The 24,948-nt window shown below is 35.7% G+C and overlaps 1 protein-coding gene across 2 annotated transcripts in view; it reads left to right on the top strand.

Moving 5' to 3' along the window:
* Window positions 1-3,195: 3,195 nt before the first annotated feature.
* Window positions 3,196-24,948, top strand: part of LOC139690541 (palmitoyltransferase ZDHHC15B) — a 44,387-nt gene continuing 22,634 nt past the window's right edge. For both annotated transcript variants that reach the window (XM_071588009.1, XM_071588008.1), the window contains exons 1-7: window positions 3,196-3,390; window positions 3,551-3,577; window positions 3,656-3,750; window positions 3,978-4,098; window positions 6,932-7,155; window positions 7,354-7,483; window positions 10,769-10,895. In XM_071588009.1, coding sequence (XP_071444110.1) covers window positions 3,243-3,390; window positions 3,551-3,577; window positions 3,656-3,750; window positions 3,978-4,098; window positions 6,932-7,155; window positions 7,354-7,483; window positions 10,769-10,895 — 872 coding nt within the window. In that variant the 5' untranslated portion in view covers window positions 3,196-3,242. The remainder of the gene's footprint in view (window positions 3,391-3,550; window positions 3,578-3,655; window positions 3,751-3,977; window positions 4,099-6,931; window positions 7,156-7,353; window positions 7,484-10,768; window positions 10,896-24,948) is intronic.

Here is a 24,948-nt window from a genome sequence, read left to right as displayed (position 1 = left end):
TTTTAATTTACCAACTTCAAATGTCACTACAATTATCAAGTTTCATTGCACCATTTTAAATAATTGGTCGTTGTTATGTTTAAGGCAAAATAGCACAATCTCACGCATCTTGGTTTTCTTACAAGTCATACTTGGTCTTACAAGTCATACAGTCTTGGTGAACAGCGCAAACTGGAGGACAATTGAATTATAGTCGTTAAGGTTTTCACATACAGTGAATTATTAGGGATATTAATATTTAAGGAAATTGCCCCACAAAAGTACTTGCTACTTTTAGGAATAACCTTGTGGAATATGATCTTCACACTAGGAAGGAAATTATGACTGCAATGATTAGTCTCTGTTATGTGCAATTTTCCTGGTTACTGCCCTTGTTTCACATTTTAATTTGTTTTTCACATTTTAATTTATAAAGGTTTAAGTTGATTTTTCCTAGAACAGATACTGTTTTGTTCATGTGGAGGAGCATACATTATTCTTTAACATCACAACATTACCTTCTAAGGTTAACATTTTTGCTGATAGCTGGTTACTCTCAATTTTAGGTATGAATAAAAAACTTAAACAAGGATTTTCTGTGTAATCACTTAACCATAAAGCTGCTATATTGAGTTATTTCATTTTTTTTCATTAATCTCTCTTGATTTCTCCTCAATTTCCTGAGTTAATCTTGTATTTTCTTGGAATGGTTATTCTTGGTCAATTTTCTTTCATATAGCTTCCTAAGCAAGAATAACTTCTTGCTCAATTTTTCTCCTTTTTGGCTCATCCTCATGAAGTTCCATCCATTCATATTCATAGCACTGGTGCATTTGCAAATTTGTGGAATCTGATTATCATCTTCATCCATCGTGATTGTGCTTTCTTGTCCCTCTTGCTCCAGCATCCAAATAATAATGTAAATTTGTTATGGATAATGGCTAACTATGTTCTTTTTATGATTAAAACATTTCCATTTTGAATTTTCATGCCAGGTAATTCACATACTTAATTCAATTTTGCTATGCTGCTGTTCAAATCCTGTGTGCCAGTCATTTTGAAACCTTGGCCCATAGCACATATGCACTAATTATTTCTTTATTTTGTTATCTCAGTTTCTTTGATTTGTTTCACAGCAACTGAATCCACAACTCATTTTCGTATCAACAATTACATCTATATGTTTTGTGGAGAGCACTTTGAGTGAGTACAATATCGTCTGATGGGACATTAAACTGCGGACTCCTTGGCGCCTTTCGACAAGAGTAAGTTAATGCCAACGCCAGATTTCTCTCCACCCTTCCTTTCCAATCCATCCCTAATGGCGCAGATGACCTTAGCTGTTGGTCACCTCCCCTAAAAACTACTATTAATACGCAGCTGTTGCTGACTGAAAACAACTTGTGACTAATTGAAACTTAATTTGAAAAGAGAATGCCAAGGTTTCTTTGGATAAGTTTTAGTCCTCATTTCAAAATACATAAAAATAGCAGGGAATGAAGATTCTAGAACCATGAGTTTAATTTTGTTCACATAAAAGGTACCAAACTAGTATTTAGGATCATCAGCAAAAGGTTGAGAAGTAGCAAAATGATTATTATGTTGGTACTTAAGAAAATATCAAATTTTGTTCAGAAAGGGTAGGAATTCATGTGAATTGGCAACAGCATTGAGGTCACTCATGGAAAGGAATATAGAATATAACCACCATTTAGGCATTTTTAATAATCTATCAATTTCATGGTCTTTGACAGAGGAAGGAGATACACTGGGCCGTGTTAATGAACATATGATTGGCAAATAGGCAGATGATTGGCAGGATAGGTGACTCATCTGAAACCTCTATGTGCAAATGAGTACCTACCTACCTGCTGGTTTCTTATCAAGAGTTAAGATGGGTAGTGACTGGCTGGGGAATAAGAGAGGATTGCCTGTTACCGTGCATAAATTTAAAAATATAATTGCACAGAGGTAATTGAACTGTAGGTAAGAAATTTCATCATTTTATATCTAAAGTAATGAGATTCTAGTAGTCGCTGGGAGAAAGAAATAAACAGTATGTATGAGGTATTAGAGGTAGTGTCTTTGGAATAAACATTTAATAATGGTAGGGGATTGGAAGGAGGAGACAAAGGGAGAGATAGGAGAGTGTTAGGGGACTATGGTTTAGGATAAAGTGATTAGCACAGAGATAAAGTAATAGAGTTCCGCAGTAGAAATGGCTTATTAGCCAGGCAGCCAAAGAATTAGAATCATGGCTAGTGGATTAGAAAAACAGTGTGTTGCAACATGAGAATGAATGTAAACAAAACAAAGGTTATAGTATCCTCAAGAGGAAGGACGGATAAGGTAAAAGTTAAAATTTTAGGGCATAAACTAGAGCAGGTGGAATGGTTTACTTATCTTTGAAGAGTTCTGGATCTAGATGGTTCAAGGAGTAGAAGAATTTTGTTATGCAAAGAATTTTTCATGGGGAGGCGGGCATTGATGACAATGATGCTGACTAAGGATGTAAATAAGAAATAATTGAATTGATAAGGGCTAAAGAAAAGATTAGTGAAGCATTTGATATGGAGTATGGCTTGGTCATCTTAGTCATTGAAGCAAGATGGTAGGTGTAGATTGGTGGCTTTTAAGATGCAGGTGAGGAGGATAGAAAATATAATATTGACATAAAAGAGAAAAAATTATGAAAAACCAGTCACGGTGGTGAAGGAGAGATAATGGTTGGGAGAAATCCAAAGGAAACACGAAAGATGGATCTTGAGTTTTTTGATTGATGGTGGAATCTTTAAAATTTTGATGATTGCACAAGCAAACTTTAGATAAGTGATTTAAAGGGAGGAAAGCAATGGGATTTTGAACGGAATTAAGAGAATTCAAACAGTTGAAGAAAGGTAAGAGTATTTTGGGTTGTATTCCACTTGACAATTCAAAAATCTACCTTACGGCAACACTTGTTACTGATAATTATAATGAATTCTGAAATTTGCAGCTAAATGGGGAGTATCAATTCGGCGAAAGTTATGTTTCATTATTTTACAGCCATAAAATTTAATGTATCAACTGAAGACTAATTTAATGAATGATCCATCGTTATGTAACCACAAGGCGTTAATAAAAATAATCAATTTGAAATACGAGGGAAACCGTTTGAAGTACGTATCTTCGCCACCCTTGTCTCTAGTATGCAGTCGCTGATTTGGTATGGTTATGTATAGGTGGATTTAGTAATCATTTTGTTCAATTGTTGATTTTTCTTTATGACAATGGCTTCAGCAAATGATGGGAATAGTTTTTCTAAAAAGACGGGCATATTATGCTTTAGAGCCCTTAAATGGATTCCAGTAATATTCATTGTGACAATCGTTATTTGGTCGTATTATGCTTACGTGATTCAGTTGTGTTTCTGTAAGTCTTGTTTTTTCTAATACTTCGTATTTATTTGCTAGTATATTGTGATAAATATAAACTCTGACATACTTTGGGTGCTTGTTCACGTAAATATGTTAAAACATTGTCAAATTCTTATTTTCTTCCATGAATGGTGAACGTGAACGTACGTTTTTAGTGACTGTCAAAAATGATGTCGAAAGAGGTAAGTAGTGATCGGTATAATATGCCTAGGATACAGAAGTGCTTTGTGGATTACTGCTAACATTCCACATATTTTCAGCCCTCTATCTCATCGGTTATCACCTCATATTTGCAATATTTGCATGGTCCTATTGGCAAACAATTTTTACTGACATCGGCAGAGTACCTAGTCAGGTAATGTTTGGAAGGAAACTTCTCTATTATTATTTTACTATCAGGTTCTTGTTATTTCTTCTGCAGAATCCTGCAGTTTATTATGCATTGACATCGGTGTATATGTATGCAATTCTCAATACTAATTAGAATTATGACAGTTGCAAGACTATTTGTTATCACTTTGAAAATTTGCATAGAACATAATTTTTCTTACCCCTTACCCTATTTTGTTGATAACATTGCAGTTCAAAGTTAGCCCCGCTGATTTGGAAAGATTGGAAAATGCAGAGTCGGAAGAAGTACAGCGGTATGTTTTGGAGCGGCTGGCTTCAGGGCTTCCTTTGACAAATCGAACCGTGACAGGAGGTAATAATGGAATAATCATAAGTTAACCCTGATTCATTTTAAAGAACAAAGATTTCAATATTATATTAATCCTAAAGTAAATACTGCGCGTGATGTCAATGATTCATGGTACTATCGTGAATCAACAAAGTTCAGTCCTTTATCCCCTTCCAAAACTGAAGTACGTGTTGTTTTTTCGTATGACCATTAATGATGAAAAATATAGATTTCTGCTGAATGTAATTGCATGTAATAGATTATTCGGTTTGAGCCCAGAGTGCTTTTCGCATCATACCGTGCGGAACTTAGTGAGAAGTAAACTGTACCAATGCGTATTGGCCTTTGATTTGATTCAGTTCGATCTTACTGTGATGCCTAATTGGGTGACCCAGAAATTCAAGCCTAGGACATTTTGGCCGTTTATGATCTTGTATCATGTTCTAGAACCTGCTGAAACCTGGGTTAACTTTGAATTCCAATTTCGTCATTGCCTTCTCATTATCCTTAATATCTATTGCAGAATCGTTCTCTTGAGTTCTTCAAGTGAAGTTGTCATATGCAAATAGTCACTAGAGATGAATGGGTGGGGTAAACAGGGTCATGTATCAATAAAAAGTGCCTTAAGTCTTTTAATTCGTCATTAGCTCACCCCTGTAATTCTTCCTTTTATTCCTTCAGTTATGGTAAATCGTCATACCTCATATTGTGTCCAATTAGTTTCCCTATTCTTGTCAATTGTCGCTGGTATGCTTGCGAGTTTAACGAAGTTGTAATATCAGGAAGTGTTATCACATAAAGTACACATTATGCCATGTATGGAATAAATTAATTCAAATCCATCTCTATTTATTTTTTATGCAAAACTAATGTACACATTTTATAATAAATCCCTACACATTTATCCCTCTGCCCCCTGGTGTACAATACATTTTGTGAATATAATGGCACCACTCCTCTTGTGCTTTCATACCAACTTGTCTTGCCTGGCAATTCTTTCGTAGATAATGCGGTCAGACTTTTGTCCATGTTGTTTTGAACAAGGAAGTTCCATCTTTTTTTGTTGATGTGGAGTGATATTGTGAAAATACTATTGCAGATTTAATATTGGAAGGCAGATACAATCCCACAATGGCAGGTTTTGTATTACAATGGATGCAATTGAACTATCAATCTTTGAACATGTCTGCTGATTCATAAATGCTTGGCATGACTCACTATGGCCTTTGCTATAGTTGATATATTATATTTGTTACTCTTAATGATGTAAATGGCTGCATGATAATACAGGATTAACTTCATGTGCTAACAAAATGATGAATGTACCAGTAAGCAAATTGAGTGTTCTTAACACAAATAGGTAGTATTCATTTCCAAAAATTTTATCAATTGTTAGGTCATAATTCCCATGATTATACTCAGTCTTTGAATTGTTAGCATTTCCTAATTCCGTTTTACTCCTCAGTCACTTTTGAATTGTTTCATTTAGTACCCTGCTAGCCACCGCTAGGGTGTATGGCAAGGGGGTGATAACACACCAGACTATCCTTGACCCTTGACTTTGATCTGGTGAGAAACCAATATGGTGAAATAAGCATGTTGGAAAATCTAATGCACGGATATGGAGGGTTTAGAAAGGAAGGGTGATATTGGTTCACTCAAAGGAAAGGTGAAAGCAACATCAGGAAGTAGAAAGGAAAAATCCTGGCACAAAATTAAAAATATGAAAGGGAAATTATGAATGTTATGAAGAAAGATTCATGAGGGATAGAAATAATACACGAGGTTCTATATGATAAAGATATTAGGCCAGCAAGTATAGATAGAAAGAGGTTATGTCACTTATGGGGATATATTCGGACCAAGACTTACTTGATTGTGAAATGGAAAGGAATTGCAATCAAATAAGTCTGTGGGGTTGGCTAACATCCCCACAAAATCATTCAAGGGTTGAAGAAAACATTGAAGAGAGAGTTTTTATGGGCTATTTCATAGCATTTAGCATGGACAGGAATTTGACTGGAAGATTTCATCAGAAGTGTTAGTTCCTATTCCATAAAAGGGAAATGCAGCCATATGTGAGGACTACAGAACAATTAGTTTGATTCTGCACACAGCTAAGATGGGTGCTTCAGATCAATTACAAAATTGAGAGGAGGGCAAATGATTACTTAAGGGAAAACAGTGATGGCACCCATGACATCGTTGTGCACTCCTGCCATGGTTGATTCATACTTTTTTCAAGTTTGAAATGCGGTGGAAAAAGAATGTTGCTGACTCCTAAAATTTTTTTTAGTTGTGTCACTTTCAAACAATCTTAAACATAAGTGAAAAGTAATATTAATTTAAAGCTAAATCCATCACTTCCGCACCAAATTCATACGTCTATGCATCCATCTTAATCCCTATGTGCTTGAGAATGTGAAAGCTGTTAATGGCTGTCTGGAGATGTCTCAGGTAATTTTTGTAGCCATAAAGCAACTTCAAAAGATCAATTATAAATCATCTTTATATATGGCATGACGGAGAATTTCACTGAGTGGCTACATTTCAGGTTGATAGGTAAGCGTTTTGTAAAGGTAGGACATTGTACCATCCAAAGGATGGTACAATGTCCTACCTTTTAAAAACGCTACAATGTAAAACCTTTACAATCCCATCAAAGGATTGAAGTCGGCAATATGAAGCTAGTAAATTTCATCAAAATTTGTCAGAAAGGTTTTTCTGGTAAAGGCTACATGGCTCTCAAGTTTCATCACATTATAGTTTATCCTAAATCAACGTATAGCTTATCTCAAGTTTCTAAAAATAACTTTTTTTGGTGGTGTTTTTGATTTTGATGTTTGCCTTTCAACAGCTATTCGTTTTTGTGATAAATGCTGGCACGTGAAGCCTGATCGTGCTCACCACTGCTCTGTTTGTGGCGAATGTGTACTTAAGATGGATCATCACTGCCCATGGGTCAACAATTGTGTGGCTTACACAAACTACAAATTCTTTGTCCTTTTCCTGGCGTATGCTCTTCTCTACTGCCTATACATAGCATTCACCACCTTGCGGTACTTCATTGACTTTTGGAAGGTATGCATTTTTCTGTGTGTGTGAGGCATTTGTTTATGGTCTCCCTTTTTTATGACTTAAGGTGTGCTATCATTAGAGTTAAAATGCCATGATATTTTTAAATGGATCAAACTTCTCATGTACAGATAGTTGTCTTATTTGCTCCAGAAATTCATACATTTGTACTTAACTTGGAATCCTTATATTGTTTTTTTATAGACGCAGCTGGAGGGGTTGGGAAGATTTCACATTCTTTTCTTGTTCTTTGTGGCTGTAATGTTTGCGGTGTCTTTAGTATCTCTTTTCTGCTACCACTGCTACCTTGTTGCTCACAATCGTTCTACTCTTGGTAAGTTTTTGAAAGCTTAATTAATTTTACTCTCATTATATTTATATTATAAGCTGAATTAATATCTGGTGTGTTCAATATAATGTATTTTCTATAGGTATTTAACCAAAGAAAAATATGTAAACAAAATTCTGTACTGTTTCCCTAGTATGAACTACTGCTCTTGTTGTCAATTGTATGATTTCTTGTTTAAAACTTTTGAGGTCGGACTAAATGGCAGTCATTAGCCCCTGTTGAGTCATGTTTCCATTCATTTGGAAATTAGTGTGATTCCATTGAGAGAGATATGGGAGTGATTTTTAATGTCAAAACAAAGTTTAAGTCCTCTTGCCTCCAGGACACTAGAATGCATGGCATATTTCATTCATTTGGTTTTGATAAAACAGTAGATGACAGCATTTTTTAACCAAAGAAAAAATATTTGAAGTGGTTGAATTATTTTTGAAAAGTGAATTCATGTATTGAGGTGAACGCATTAAAACAATACATATTTCCCTGAAAGTCTTTTTAGCTTTGGTGGAACAGACAACAGAGCTTTTCCATAAGCCTTGATTAGTTGATGGGACACTGTCAAAGGTACAGCAGAGCAATTATTAATCGGCCCAGTAAAGATTCGGAACAGATGGGAAGAATGCCCCGATGATCTATGTGGTCAAGTTAGTCCATCAAGTTTAAGGTTAAAAAGAGAATATGGCATCAATGAGGATGGCTTAGGTCCAGGCATATTTGATTGCAAAGTAAAAGGTATGAAGGGAAATTAAAGCATACAGGTCTGTGGGTGTAGATAACATCCCTGCAAACTACCCAAGGGTTTAGAAAAATGTGAAGGAATGAGTTTTTATGGGCTGATTTGTATGTTTACTAGGGAGAAATTTTGCTGGAAGACTTGATCAGATTCACCAAACTACCCAAGCCCTGCAAACCCAAACCACCCTGCAAACTACCCAAGGATTTAGAAAAATATGAAGGAATGAGTTTTTATGGGCTAATTTGTATGTTTACTCGGGAGAAATTTTGCTGGAAGACTTGATCAAATTCATCAAAAAAGGGATAGGAACTTGATTTCATGCATACAAAATCATTTTAAGACAACCCCTACCAGATCGATTTTCTCAAAAAATGAGGCCTAGTTTGATGAATTTCTCATGCCCAAAAAATGGAAGGCTATTGCTGAGTTTTTTTAAAATCCTCATGTGTGTTCTTGTTGTAAAATTAACGCTCATAATATGTGTATTTACTGCAATTTTTAGCCCCCTAGTTAGCCCTTAAATGAATTTGCTCAAAGAAGGAACCTAGGCCTCAATGAATTGCTCTTACCCAAGTACATGAAGTGCTATGAAAGTCCATAAGAGGTTCATTGAGAAAAAATGTTATGCATGCATGCAGTCCATGCTGGTATTGTATGTATACCATTAATAGTGGATACTTAAGCTTCCCGATCATTCAGTGTGCCTGCCTACATTTTTTGCCAAATTTAGACCCCTTTTCACCTTGTTCTGGTGTGGTGGTATTAAAATATTGTAGTGAAGTATTATATTTATATCCATCCCGTAGAGCAAATGAGAAGGTTTAAACCTTATTTGGCAATCTACTTTTTAGAGATATTATTAAAATGTAGTTTCACAATTCAACGTTTAAGTATCTCTTGTTATATAGTATCTGCATCATGATCAATGTATGGCATAATCAGAAAAAATCATATTGTTGATGTGATTAATGCTAGTTTCTTAAATAGTTACATAAAACTAATAAACATGCTGATTATAATGTTACAACATATTGAAATAAGACAGCTCAGCGGTAAAAATTAAGTTTTTGAAATATGTGCATGTAAAAGGATGAAAAAATATTAAATGCTGAACCATAGCTATCATGTAGCAGTAAGAGACAATCATGAGGCCCTTCCAAAATGTACAGCAGTTCATTATTATATTCCCTTGGTGTGATAAGGACCTGGAAAGCTAGGAGTTAATCCATTTCACTTTGGATTGCTGTCAAACATGAATAAGAATGATTTATAAAATTAAAATAATCCTCTTAGTGCGGCGGGGATTTCAGGGGTACTAGTGAGAAGTGCGAAGTGTAATTTAAGAAAATGTATCACCTTAGGAAAAAAAACATTATGAAGTTATTTGTTTAGATATCCATATGCAGTTTTTTTATTTTAAAATATAATATTGTAGTTAATAATGATGTAATACATTTACATCATCTGAATAATAAATGTAATTATTACAGTATCATAAATTTGAATAATATTTTTTTAAAAACATTTTTCAATTAAACTACGATATTTAAATATAATAAAGAATCAAAAAGACATGTAGAAAATATTATAAATAAATAAAGAAAAACCAGTGAGTTACAAATTATTTTGTCAGCCTCTGCATAGTTCGATTTTGTTGAAAAGGCTGATCTCACTGAGTCAAATTGGGACTTTTCCCCTTTCCTAGAGACTGCGGCAATGTGCTTACAATCTAAAGGCAGAAAAAAACTAAGTTCTAACTCACAGAGAACTGCTGACAATGTAATCCATTACACAGGGCGCAATTGATTAGATACGACGGACGGCAAGAGAAACCAAAATGATTACAAAGCAGTGCTCTCATTTCCATCGTCTCAACAAAGTCTGAATAAGCAGGTATATATCAACACCACGACACCACAACACATTCAAGAGATTACAGATGAAAACAGATTAGTAGCCTTTCAGTGTCTTTTCATAGTGGAAAGACTACTCAGAAAAAAAAACGAGCAAACAATTAGGCAGAGCTTCCCGACATGTACAAAACTGAACGAAAAATTATGGTAAGAATTATACTTTTTTAAAAGCATTTAAAATTGCTAATAAAAAATTTTAAAAATAGTTACGTAATTCTATGGAATTCAACCTATCGATAGCACAAAAACCATAAATTATTAAAGAAAAAACCATAAGTTACAACGATTTAAACAAAAGCCTACGCAAGAGCCGATATATCGGCCCGCCGCACTTTTCGCCAGGGATACGAAAGCCGATATATCGGCCCGCCGCACTAAGAGGGTTAATAAAATAATTAATTAAAGTGATACATTTCTAGGTCAAGACAACAAGGCGGTACACTTACAGCATTTCACAATTTCTTAAGTGAATTCACTAACAATGACTTTGATATATTTTTTAGGATATTGCTATCATGAATTTTTTTTTTAGATGCGTCAAACCAATCATTTTGAATAAATGGAATTATGGTTGTATTTGATATTTCAAATTTTTTTAAATTTTGTGGATGTAATTTTTTGCAGAGTCATTTAGAGCTCCCATATTCCGGAGTGGGCCTGACAAAGATGGATTTAGTCTTGGGAAGTATAATAACTTTCAGCAAGTGTTTGGCACCAGCAAAAAGCTGTGGTTTCTACCCATAAGCACCAAGTAAGTCCCATTTTTGTCTGGTTGCAGTACGTTTTTTGTTGCATGGTTCACCTTGCATGGGTGTATTTAGAGTCCAGTTTACTTTTGTTCTGTTAGCACTCCATTTCTGATCTAATTGTAATAAAAGTACCAAAATTAATGTTTAAAGCCATTAGTATAAGGTGGAAGCAATGCAAGCAACTTATTTCTTTTTGGTTTTAATTTGCTCATTTGAAGTTGCAGCTCAGTACATGTCTGACCAAGATGAACGAGACAGTTAAATTTACATTTTTCAATCAATGCTCAATTTACTGTTTATTACTATATTGATTTTTAAACAGTGCTCTGTTAAATTATTTTCAAGTTTTTTTTAAGCAATGGAATAACTTCACATGTTAAATGAAATGTTCAAAGATTTTCTGTCAAGTGTTTGATAGGTAAACAAACATTAAATAATATCTCATATGTTTTAAAGGTCGTGATGTTTCGTCCAAGTGCCATCTAATTTTGATGTTACTTAACATCAGAAGCTGCATCTGAAATTTGGCATTGCGGAATGCAATGCCAAATTCCAGGGGTCTTTTTTCGTGGATGTAATAACACATTTTAATCTGGTGAAATATGATTGACTGAAATGACTTACTTGTTTTGTTATAGTTGTAGAATCAACATCGAAACAATACTAACATGAATGACCAACTGAAATACCTCGGCCAAAATTGTTGATCATAACCTTTATTGATTTGAAATGGTAGACAAAAATAATGGCCATAACCATTTATAGAGAGTTAAGTTAGTTCTCTTTGCTCCCATTTAAGTAAAACACTTGTGTCCCAAATTCATAACTAAAACCATTATTCACCGAAATATGGTGAACGAAATTATGGCCATGACCATTATTCAGTTCTATGCCCAAAATCATTCTGCATCTAGTGGACCAAAAATGACCAATCTGGTTCTCAACCATTTGAAGACTGTCCATGGTACTCTAAAAATTTAAATATTTCAGATGCTGTTAAGTAGTAGTCTGGAAGTGTGTGAGTTTTTGTTTAGGGATGAGCAAGGAAGATATTTCAGCTTTGGAATGAGGTTGATAGAAAATATTATTCACCTCTTGAAACAGGCATCAAAAGAAATAGCTAATTTTTTCGCGAAATATACTTTGCTTGGAAAAATTTCATTTCAGTATCAACATGAACTACGGATGTATGGATACTATTAGATGCATTGTGGTTCTTTGTGACTGTTGAATAAATTTGATGTTTTGGTCATGGGGTGGGGGTCTATTGGTTTCAGCAGATGTACATTGCAATTTTGACAGGGAAATGCTGCGAGGCCATTAATTCTAAGGAATGGTGTTGAAAGGTAGAAAAAGTTGTGTAAAATTCCCCATGATTGATTTTTTTCTGAAGGTTCTTTAATGAAAAAATAGATTAAGAAATAAATAATACATTTATTTCCAATAGTAAATTGGAAATAAAATTGAAATAAATTTCAATATTTATAACCAGTCTCCTCATTGCAGTAAAGAATTGGTGGCAGTTTCCTTTATAACCAGTTTCCTTAGACAAATTACCTGTGATTTGGAGGAAGGGTTAAAAATTAGAAAGTTAAAATTATGATCTGAAGTCCAGGTTTTATAAAATTTGAAATTGTGAACATTCTTAAATTATTTTGAAAGACTATATTTATGAATTTTACACAGTATTAAGCCGGCTGGGAAATGGAAATTTGACCGAAATATAGGTCTTGAGTAATATTTTTCCATTGTTTAAAATATAAATTTTAGAAATTACTTGGTCCGATGCTTCAATTTATATTTTTATGTAAATTATGTTTATTTTTAGTAGTTCCATTCATTTTAGTTTTCCCGTACATTTGAATGCAAATCAATTAAGTTCAATATGTTAATCAATGCATCAAATACCAGGTAAACCAAATAGGACATTATTTATTTTTATAAAAATGGAAAAAAAATGCCTGGGTCACTGATCTCTTGAACCTCAATTACCATTGAGGAATGTGCAATGTGCATTTTTTTCATTTTTATTGTGAAAATATTTCAAATACTGGATCCAGTTTTTAGTTTATTTTTTTGGAAAATGTTAAATGAAAAATGAATTATTTTAAACCAAAATTAAGTAAGCATCAATGAATTGTAATATAGAATAGGCAAGATGGAAATAAGTCAAGATTTCAATTCAAAAACTTATTTTTACAGCAGTTACTGTAAGCATGATGTACTAATTTGCTTGTAAATGGTGTGCCATGTAATTATTTTGCTGGGCAGTAATAAGTAAATATTCCTGACAATGAATCAGTTTTGAAATTGCACGAAATATATGATTATGCAGGGAGGGATTGAAGCCAATTTTAAGAATATGAAGGCATTGGAGGTTCTCAAAAAATGGGTAGTCTTGGTGGTATAATGAAGTTCAGTGTTATAAACAAGGATAGGTAGAGCATTTCACTTAAAAAGTCTTTTAGGTGGAATTGGGCAAAGTATAAAAAGTCTTTACTCGTAAAAGGAGAATCCTTTGGATTAGGAAACTTACACAAAGAGAAGGGTTCTGAGAATGAAGACCCTAAAGGATTTCAAGAAAAGAAAGATTAGGCTGTGATAACTTGGATGTATAGGAAAATTTTGATTGGCTATCAACACTGATCACTGAAAAACTGGGCACGAGAGGAATGGCATAGATTGAAGGCTTTTGATGTTGAAGGTGTGCAGAAAAATGGAAATGATGAACTGTGTAGAAAGAAAAACAAATGGAACGATAGGGGATGAGAGGTTGCCTATTAAGTGACAATGGAAGACTGACAGATAAGAGGATGTTGGATGAGTAAGGTACAGGAAGGAAAAGATTAGGTGGATATGTTTGGTGGACTGAAGAGAGGTGGAAAAGCATAGGGTAGGGATCCTAGAAGCTATGAGATTTGTCTGGTGAATTGGTTGAGCGATTCAATTTGAAGTTCAAAAAGTCAAATTGTTGAATTCAAATGTCACACAGGTCCATATTAGCATATGGCGTATTTCTAATTCCACCAGCATTAACCTATGAATATTTAAATATTATGCACTGCGCATTTATCAATGAAGTGCATATTTAATTATGAATTTCTTATATTTCTTATCAATTGTGATAAGGAGGTAAGTGAATTATCTGCCAATATTTGTTTAATAAAGCCATACAAGTATGGAAAATTCAGTGCAATTTCAAATTCATTTAGTTGCAATTTGAGGAAAATAGTCTTCATCATTACAATTATTTTGATAAATTTTTATATTTTCTCGTTTTCAATTATATGTTTAATAAAATGAGGACTAAATTGCAGCACCAATAACAGCAGAATAGATATTACAATGTTTCATATCTTTCTCCAATCAAAACAACATCGTTTCATTTTCATTCGTTGAGTAAAAGAATGTGTTTGGCCATTTAGTCTGTCATTTGATGTACTTTTAGAATCAAAACATTTATTGAAATTTTAGTGGATAGTATAAAGCTGTGTAGCATATAATAACCATAATTTTATTTGCATAAGAATGCACCTACTGTTCTCTATTTTCAATTCTCACATGATAATGTGGGTGTTATGATACCATTTCCACAGTTATTTATTCTATCTATGTATTATGAATCAAAATGAATAAATAGTTTAATTTTGAATTTTTATCATATAGTACAAATCATTATGACTTTGACATTAATGTATGTACTTCAAAAATTTGATGCAGATCTCCAATTTTATATTTATCATCCTAATTCCGAACATGTTTTGCCTTGAGATTCAGTCTGCTCCCATAACACTTGAAAAGCTACAGGCAGGGTGTGTCTTGTGCTCCATAATTTTGGTTGTATTTGCCAAATTGTGGCCAGATTTAGACTGGTTATGCCTCTGAATCATCTTACTTCGGTGGAGTTTAATTGCAGTTCAAATAAATACAAAATTTTGCAGAAAATTCCATAGAGAATGCTAAACGTTTGGACTTAATAGGGATTCCTATTCTTTTAATTTATTGATACTGTTTATTATGAAAGGTTGTATGGCAGCATGTTAGCAGTCAAATGAACCTTTTTTGTGCAACTGTACAGATAAACCTTCCTTAATTTTCAAGTTTCTATCCATTGGTGGTAAAGTTTTGGAGTGTAAGAGGATACCTTGGTAGCTTAACTGGCTAAAGCACTCGGCTGGACATCGAGGGATCCGGGTTCGAATCCCGGTCAAGGGAAATGATTTTTACACTCTGAAATTGTTGCATTTTAACTTCCCAAATAGGTGTTAAATTCTACCACTTTCTACCATTTTTTTCTCCCAATGTTTTTATTAACCTAAATGTAGTGTACCTATTTATTGAAAATCTCATTAACTTCATTTTCTTATGATTAATTCTTATTCCATACCTATCACAATGATAGCAATGCTCCAAGTGATGATTGTAACCCTTTGGCTGATTGACTAACTAATGGTTGATCATCTGCAAATCTGATTTGTATTCATACAAGGCATAGCTGTGTACATCCAATTCGATTAAGGTTAGACTGTTGATTTGATTCGAAGTAGAATGATTAATTTGTAGGTTCCTAGTCCTTGTGGTTAAAAGTGTTGTAATGTGAGGTTGGGGTAATTTGTATGGTGTTATGTTGGGGGTCTTAGGGGTTTTAGTGTTCAAGTTTGTGGATGCATAAATGCTTTAGCCAATGGTGGGTTACTAACTTTGAAATCACAATGCCTGCAGTGTCTACTTCTCCGCGCAAGAAGGGATAAAAAGGCTGAATTCTTTTGTGAGTCAAATTGAACCCAAATGGTTGTGTGGTGACTCCCGAATAATTGAAGCAAACAGTATATTTTTATTAGGAGTGGAACTGTGAGAATGGGAGTAGTTGGCTCTGGTTAATGAAGAGATCGAAGTCTGTTGTCATGAATTTGTCTTCCATCAGCTGCAGTCGAGCATTCCTGTTCTCCAAGTCTGAATGAAAGTGCTTTTTGGTATCATGGTTTAGGTCCACAACAATTCCAGGATTAAGTAATTAAAAATATACGAATGCTATGTTCACTCCTATACTGTTTCTATAAAGTGTATTTATGTGAGTGCATCAAGTTTCATCACAGAAAATTATTATTTGAGGATTGTGTTACAGATATTGTAAATTTATCAATACCTCTTGAAGGAATCGGATTCATTCATTATGTGGCCCATGGCAGTAATCGTATTATGGATTTAGTGCAAATCTGAAGCTTACAACTGTATAACATTTTGTTCTGAGATAAGTAGTACCACAGTAACACTCCTAGAAAGTCCACAGTTGTATCATTTTGAATCCAACAGTCTGGCCTCAGCTGCCCTTGGACCGATGAGAAGGCAGTGTGATGTCATTCGAAATATTATATTTTGCAAAATTTTTGTGAGTTACTATATTTCCATGGAGATTTTGGCATGAGTGAATTTGAGAGTTGGTATTCCATCCTAAATGTTTCATGAGACTGTATAGTATCCGCCGTCACTTTGTGGAAACGATTCATAATGAATAAGAATTACTTAATTTTTCCACTCAATCTGATCTTTCCACTCAATTCCAGATTGAGTGGAAAAATTAAGTAATTCTTATTCATTATTGTTCCATGAGAATCAACTCAGGGCCAGAAATGATTGAGCAAGTGCAGAGAGCGGGTGGTGCTTGTTTAACTTGAATTAAACCCAGGGCTGAAGTAAACTGTGTGATTTAGGTAATTGGATCAGTCACCTCATACTATGGTTACACTGCTCACTCGTAGGAGGGAATTATGAATCAAGGATGATTTGAAAGCTGGAAGAGACAGAGTCACATACCAGCTCTTTGCTAGCCACCCACTGACCAATTTTCTCTGTGACCTTTACTGTGTCCATTGTACAGACAAATTGTACAAAAATTAGGAAAAAAATCACATCACTTCCTTGGGCACCATTGTGGTGATGATTTATATACTGGGCATGATTGCATGTGCAAAATAATAGTGGTGATAGAAGGGCGTTTTGAAGGTGCTCTTAAGGTGGTTGGTTCTTATGGTTGTATCATATCAATAGCCCATCAGCAGAAGGTTCATGACAAGATTCTCTACCTCAATTCCAAAAGCAAAATTTAAAACCTTGATATTTGGGTTAGCCATTGTGAGCACATTAAGGAATCAGCGAACGACTTTGGCATTGAAAAATAGGAATTAAAACTAACGTGTCACATCTTACATGTGTATTTTTGACATTTCATTTAAGCCATAGAAGGCAGCAGCAATTTTTCCATACATATATAGGATTTTCTGAACTTGTGATGATAAATTCAAGGACATACTGTTCTTGCGGACATGCCTCTGGGGCTTGTAAGAGAGGCAGTGCTGATATTTTTATTCTTCCCAGTAGAAAGTCATTACAATATACAAGTATTATTATTGTCATTATTATAAGTAAAGGAATATTTCGGAAATCATCTCATTGTCCAATTTTATCCTGTCTTCTAAATTCTATTCCTTTTGTATTGGATTCTTCCTATGCTGATGTAGATTCCACGTCAACCCGACAATTACCATTGGTGCCAACATTATAACCCAAGTAAAAGTTTAAGTATATTTCTGATATTTTTCACTGTTAGGATTCCTTGTTTATTCACATATTGTAAGAGTTGTTAGTAATTATTTGGGGTCATTGAAACTTCATAGGTTTAACGTCGTGGTTGAATATTAACCCTCTCTTCTGATAGACATTTTTGTTTGGTTTATGCACTATGGCAAGGAGTCACAATTTCTTCCAAATAATGTCATTTTTTGGCCTTGATGGGTTCAAGATGCTTTCCTAGAATTGCTATGAATGATGACTCAAATTTAATATTATGAGATAAATTTAAAGTTTTAATATTTTTCTTGTTTATTTTCTTGCGCACTATTTGACTGTGAGCCAGAAGTTTCTCCTTCTCTCCGCTGAATGTTTCTAGACATTGGTTTTCATTTGCTTTTCAAGAAAAAATTATGGAATTGTCTGATTTATCTAAATTCTGGCTATGAATTTTGTCTGTGACCTGGTGCTGTGGTTGTCTCATTTGTTTATCTGAAGCCCGTAATGAGATTCTATGAAGTGGCCGATAGTTGGATGTGGAGCCAAATAATGGAGTATTGTTGGAGTGCATATCACTATATGCTTAATTCAGGGTTTGCTGCTACGTTGTGGTTCCCCAAATCTGAAAGGTATGGAAATGTCATGCTGTCTTTTAGATGAAGGGAAACCACGAAATTCAGTTGTCAAGGAAATTTTACTAGAAATACTGGGGATCATAAAATTTACAGGAGTATAACATTTGGTGAATTGTAGAGACCTCCAGCTTGACATCGCCGGAAATATTTGTGCCGTTACATTGCAGAAAATTACGGATTTGCAGCATTTACCTGTCATGTGGTAATTACATTTTTGTTGTAGACTGCAATGCTTCCACCAATGAGGGGCAAAAAATAGGGATAAAGGCATTTCTTTTTTTTTCAACTGTCCTGATGATCTCTATGCTATTAGGATGGCTTTTTAACCTCATCATTTTTGTATTTTGAAAGACGCAAATTGTAAAAGAAAAGCTCAAATAGTTAGCCATTCTTACATTAAGAACTAATGCCGAAATATGGTAAATAGACTGTGGAGTCATAGCATGAATACCATATCAGAGAGAAATAAATTTAAAAATAGATAATTTGTCTTGAAAGTTGTGAAATCATCTTATAAAATTATCTTGAATTTTGCTAATTAATGTTGCAATGCTGATAAGTTAAAGTTAAATTTTTCATTAAAGAGTGTGGATCATTATTATTTATCTTAAACTCAATGAATCCATATTTACTCATTATATTTGGCTCATTAAATGCTCAATGAGTCTCTGGCCATAAAGAAGTTTATGAAATTCAATGTTTGATGTAGACACAGTGGTGGATTTTTTTGCAAAAGTGGCAATAGTAATAATGAAAGAGATTGTCCTGCATGAAATGGCTATAAATACGGTTTGTCCGGAAAATAAGTGTACTGAGCTCAGGAAAAAAAATTTATTACACTTTTACATATCTTAAGCTAATATTCCTCAAAATAGGACCCTTGTGAGTCGATACACTTGTTCCAGCGGCGTTCCCATTCCTGGAACACTCCCGCGAAGGCATCATCGGGAACCTCTCGAAGACTCGTCGTCGACCTCTTCTCTGCCCTCCACGAACATCTTGTGCCACCGAAAGATCATGTTTCTGGACATGGCTGACTCCCCGTAAGCCTGGTTAATCATACCGACAGTTTCGGTAGACGATTTCCCGAGCTTTACCGCAAATTTGATGGAATAACGCTGCTCCAAAAACTTCGGCATCGCGTTCCGTGACGTGGGTCGAAGCGTGGAGGTTCGCGTTAACAGAGCTCCTCACTACACCACAGCTCAGAGCCGACTGCCTTTTTCAGCGTCGCTTGCCAACATACCCCCCTCCAATCGCAGCCCATCAGAGTGGTGCTGGGCGCGCCTGGAGCAGCGCGCCCAGCCCAGGAGTCAGTACACTTATTTTCCGGACGAACCCTGTACTTGGGAAATGCTCTTTATCCTTCCATTTGGTTGGTGGACTGTTTCAACAGAGCTTGCAATAAATTGCCCTTGCATCTACCAAGGCAATAGCTTGAGTCCTCTCCTATTCTGCATCCTCCACTCCTGCTCAAGTTGAGATCTGGAAGTGAATATATGCTCAAGTGTCCTGTCCAACGAGAAGCATAAGGTCTCTTTTACAAGGATGATCTAAGGCTGCATGCTTCCAGTGCAAAAAACTTCATCTTGCACTGGGCTATGTGTTGAAATACATTTAGGATCTGGAGTTCGGGTGGGACAAATCATGACCATCTATTTGGTGAAAGGGTCAATGGGAGACATGGAATACTTTGAGCTCATTGTAACATTATTTGTCATTTTATGAGTATATGTATAGGCATAGCCCAACATTAAATGGAGGAGACGAAAGCAGGAAAGAAAAGACACCCTGAAATGCAGACAGGCTTTCAGATCCAACTGGTGCACTATGCTGTTCTTGCAGCAAGAACAACAATGTTCTTGCGGCAAGTAGATTTGTGGTTCCAGCTTTACTACTTCACACTTTTGGCTGCATCAAGTGGAAGAACAATGAGTTGATGATTAAGCCCCGCAATCCCAAGGAAATAATGACTATCCATGTCTTGACCTGAAATCTCCCATTGCCGGAGTGCATCATCTCCCATAGGTGGTGGAGGACTAGTTAGCTTGGACTTTTTCCACAACAGAGTAGTTCTGGTACAACATGCTGGCACAGCTCAGATCTCGTGTTGCACCTCATGAAAGACCTGAGTGTTCAGGCATTGGGGCATTTCTATTGCAAGCAGCGGATAGACTTGGCCCTCGCTCTCCATGAACACTAATGACCCTTATCTCCTCATTGATGGGTAATGTCCTCGAAATAAGGAGTACTGAGCAAAAGAAATTGCTCAAGAAACACCGACAAGCACGTTCATTTAAACATGGGAGAGCATGGGGTATCAAAGAAGCTGAGATTCACCTGATTATGTTCTAAAGATCTGAAGCCAAAGACTTTAGGGTTTTTTCCTTGCATGCCAGCCAGGATAATTTCATAAAAAACAGATTTTACCACCGCCATCATTGTCAGGGTGAATGTGACAGATATGAAATGCAGAGCTAGACTAGGCCAGCCAGAGTCCCTGTGTCATCTTCTGTCTTGCTGTAGCTATTATGTCTAGCCAGCGTAGATCCACTGGCACATCATGGCTGCGTGCATTTTTATTTCCCCTTTTAACACTATTATGGAATCGATGAGATGCCTATTTTGCCGTTTTTCCCGGGAGATTTTGAGTCTATTGAGAAGAACAGTAAGTGTAAAAATCTGCTAAAATTATTCCTTCCACACTCTGAGACAGATGTCAGTGACCAAGCCAGATGCCATCATCCTCAACCATCTTGCACATTCCATGCTGTCGGTCAAGTTTTCAGTTTCAACATGGATGCAAAGGAGATAGAGGAAGGATGTAGATCAGCAGTGTGAACTGAGGCTGATGTATGAGGATAATCAGAAAAGTAAGGTCTCCAATTTTTTAGAAAGAGAAAAAAAACATGTATTTTCTATGATATACAGATCATTTTAAAGATTGATCAATTATCTATTTCTATACATAATTGCCATTTTGGTCGATGCATTTTTGTAAATGCTGTGACAGTTTCTGTATGCCCATGTCGTACCAGCTCCCCGCCATGACCTAGAGGAAACAATAAACTTCATCTTTCACCTCTTCGTTGGAGGTGAATCCCCTTCCGACCAAATGTTCTTTCAACTTAGGGAACAGGTGAAAGTCATTGGGGGCCAAGTCTGGATTATAGGGTGGGTGGTTGACCATGTCCCAACCGAAGTCTTGCAGGAGAGCGATGATTTGGTGGGCAACGAGTGGGCGAGCGTTGTCATGGAGAATGCAAACGCCCTTGCTCAACATTCCTCTTCTTCGGTTCTGAATTGCCCGTCTGGGTTTTTTCAATGTTTCACAGTACGTGTCAGCATTTATTATGGTCCTTGCAGGCATGAAGTCGACCAACAATACCCCCTTCCGATCCCAAAACACAGTTGCCACGACTTTACCGGCGGACTGTGTTTGTTTGAATTTTCGCGGCTTGGATGAAGAGGGATGCCGCCACTCACGAGATTGTCGTTTGGTCTCAGGTGTGAAGTGGAATGCCAAGGTTTCATCACCCGTGACAATCGAGTCCAAAAATCTATCCTTTTCATCTGCATAATGGCAAAGAATCAACTCGTTCATGGCGGCAAGCTGGTGTGACATGGGCATACAAAAACTATCACAGCATTTACAAAAATGCATCGACCAAAATGGCAATTATGTAGAAAAATACATAATCGATCAGTCTTTAAAATGATGTATATATCATAGGAAATAAATGGTTTTATTTTTATTTCTAAAAAATTGGAGACCTTACTTTTGGGATTACCCTCGTACATGGGCTTCTCCAGGTAATAGTTCACATCATAGTTGTGCTTGGTGTTTGGAAAAGCTCACTTTTGGGAAAAGCTCACTTTTGGATAACATCCAGTACTTCCTGACTTGCAGGGTGAGTGAAGATGTACTTGCAGTGGATTGGCAGGCCATCCTACTGGTGCAACTTAATCTGCTCTGGGTGCATGACTCCATGGTGTTGATGCCACCCTTTGTACATTGGTGGGTGTGGCTACCATGTTGCTATACCCTTCCTGAGTCTCCAATCATTATGATAGCAGTGTAGCATAATTTTTTACATAGATTTGGGAGAGGCAGCATTCAAAGGTTAATATGTTTATAATAATAATAATAAGGGTACTGAAAAGCAGACCACCGGCTAGCCAACATAACAAGTAACAGGTTTTATCAGCCAATGGTGGATGCCTATGTATATTCCTAGTTAGCTTTCCAGTGCTCAATAATATTTGGTTCTGCATAAATCAAGGAAAGCCATCCACAACCAATGCCCTCTTGGTTGTGGGCCTTGGTGGAGTTGGGCATGGCTCAATTAAAGCATTGAAAAGGGGAGCATGCACGAGGTGAATAGAGGAGGTCCTGTGCAAGGGAGCCAGATCGCAGTGGATATATGAGGCGAGAATTCTACTCTTTGTGGTGCAAGGTGCATCTGCAGCACTTGCATCGCTGGGAACAAAACCGTTGAGGTTATTCCAAGGAAACTGCAGAATAAAACTACTCTCCACAACCGCAAGTACAGAGGAACACTCCACCAGTCGAATCTTCTTCCCCGAACCTGTCCTTTCACCTCCTAACATGATTGCTAGTCCTGGGTCCTCCAGGCCTAATTCAGGCAACCTAACTGGTAGGAATGGAGTAGGTCAGGTTAATTCTGATCAGTATGAGCACAGTTGATGAACTTCATTTCCCTTGACGAGGCAGTGTGAAGACAGAAATTTTCACTGAAAGATTTCTCCGAGGGTAAACAGCTCTCCTATTGAATGTGTTTGTAGATGAGAGACTAATTGAGACTTTTGACCTCTGGAAGGTCAAAATGGTCTGTGCTATGGCCAAAATAATAGCCTCCTTCCTAAAAATACACCTCTTGGTAGGATAAAGCAGTACGAAAGTTATAGCAGCTTGAGGCCAAGTGCATTCAGTGTGTGGTCAGGTACTTGGCATCTGGGTATTTGTTTACACCCAAGGTATTAATTGCTGTCTGGTTGTCTATGTCTTCTCATCTTTTCCAATTGTGGTCCAGTGTACCACAGGAGATTAGTTGTTGTGTCCTTGGTGGGAGTACGTGCAATTGGTTTTGTCACACTGTGCATTCTGGCATTTACATGATTCGAGAGATTTTCTTTCAGTTTTTTGAGACTATTTTCGTCATGGCAGTTTTTTTTAAATGATTATGCTGTTTGTCTTTGGATTTCATTCTGGTTACCACCAGGACATGCCTCAATAGATTGCACTTGCTTGAGACAATGTGGTAAGAAGTCCTCCCTTTTCTTTGCCTATACATTACTAAACTCACTATGAATTCATTGAAAGTTTTCTGTTGCCATTGTCACTAAAAATGTGCTTTCCAATTTCTTAACATCGGTGAAGGAATGTAACAAAGTAACAAAAATCTATATGAATTATTAATGGTGTACTTCCTTGTAAAGTTTGTTTGCATTTCCAAGATATTCATTTCAAAATTTAATTACGTGTGTAAGCTATATTTGTTCAAAATGTTTGAAAGAAATTTGTTGCTGTTCATTGGAGTAATTAGATCCATTCATTCATTCATTTCTTTCTTTCACAATGGTGTTTACATTACAGCCCATGTCATCATCCATATCGAGTGATTGACATGTTTTGCTTTTTTCACTTTAAATTGCAGTATAATCGGTGAATATAATTTCTTTTTTTTTCTACTACTTTATTAATATGATGAGAATTAGTGAGTAGTAACTATTACCTTTTTACATACCCATCAGGGAGCTAATACCATCAATTATCATTTTTCGATATTCATCTGAGAGTTCATGATTTCAATTTAATACTGATTTACAGTATGAATTTTTCCTGCTTTTGAATCATTGCTCATAAAGTTATGTATATATTAATCACAGGATATTTTTTTATCAAACTTTACTTGGCTATTGTGTCACTCATGGGATTTTGTGACCTCAGCTAATAAGAATGGGTTCAACTGTGTGATATTTATTATTCACTAGGGTAATGGACACAACAGCATTATTGAGTCAAATTTCATGAAGCAGCACATGGAGATACACATATAAATATTTTATGCCTATAATGGAATTTATTTTGGTAGATGTTGCATGGTAAAAACAAGGTATAGTCACATATTTAGAAACACTTAATAATTTGTACATGAAAAACTTGAGTTAGATTACTTTCCTAGTTTAAATCAAATGGATACACACAATAAGCCTGCTCAGTTGAAAGTGGTTGAATTTGTTGCCCACTCCAGTGGTTAACTCAGGAGTACCTACCTGCCTCTTTGGTCTATTCTGTGTGGATACATATCTTGTATGAACCACCGTGAAAGCCTTTACATATGTTTCAGATATCCTTCATTTTTTGTATTTTTCATATTCATATAAACAGCATTTTAATGGGTCTTTTGCTTATTAGAATCCAAAATTAAACAAAGTTATTAGTTTTTGCTGTGTAGAATTGCAGTCATTACGGTGTAGGACATAATACCCATAAACAATTACTTGTGCTTGTCAGAGACCATGAATAGTTACTGTGTACCCAATAAATTTTCATATGCCTTTCATTTTTTAATTATATTCCTTTTTATTTTGTTTTATTTAAGATAAATATTTATGTATAATTATGTACAATTTTGTGATGAATCAAATTGGTTTAGAATTGCCTATGCTTTTTTGCTTAGCGTAGCACCATCTACATGCCCCTACTCTTTGTGCCTTATAGAGTTACTTATAGTATCTTTAATTTTCTAATATTGCATTTAAGCATTTTTTTAAATGAGATTGATAAACAAACTAACCTACTTTTACTCAAGTTATACCTGTTGCAACT

The sequence above is a fragment of the Hetaerina americana genome, unplaced genomic scaffold, assembly GCF_022747635.1.
Source record: "Hetaerina americana unplaced genomic scaffold, ioHetAmer1.1.p SCAF_3, whole genome shotgun sequence".
NCBI classification, from domain to species: domain Eukaryota; kingdom Metazoa; phylum Arthropoda; class Insecta; order Odonata; family Calopterygidae; genus Hetaerina; species Hetaerina americana.
This window is presented reverse-complemented; position numbering and strand designations above follow the sequence as displayed.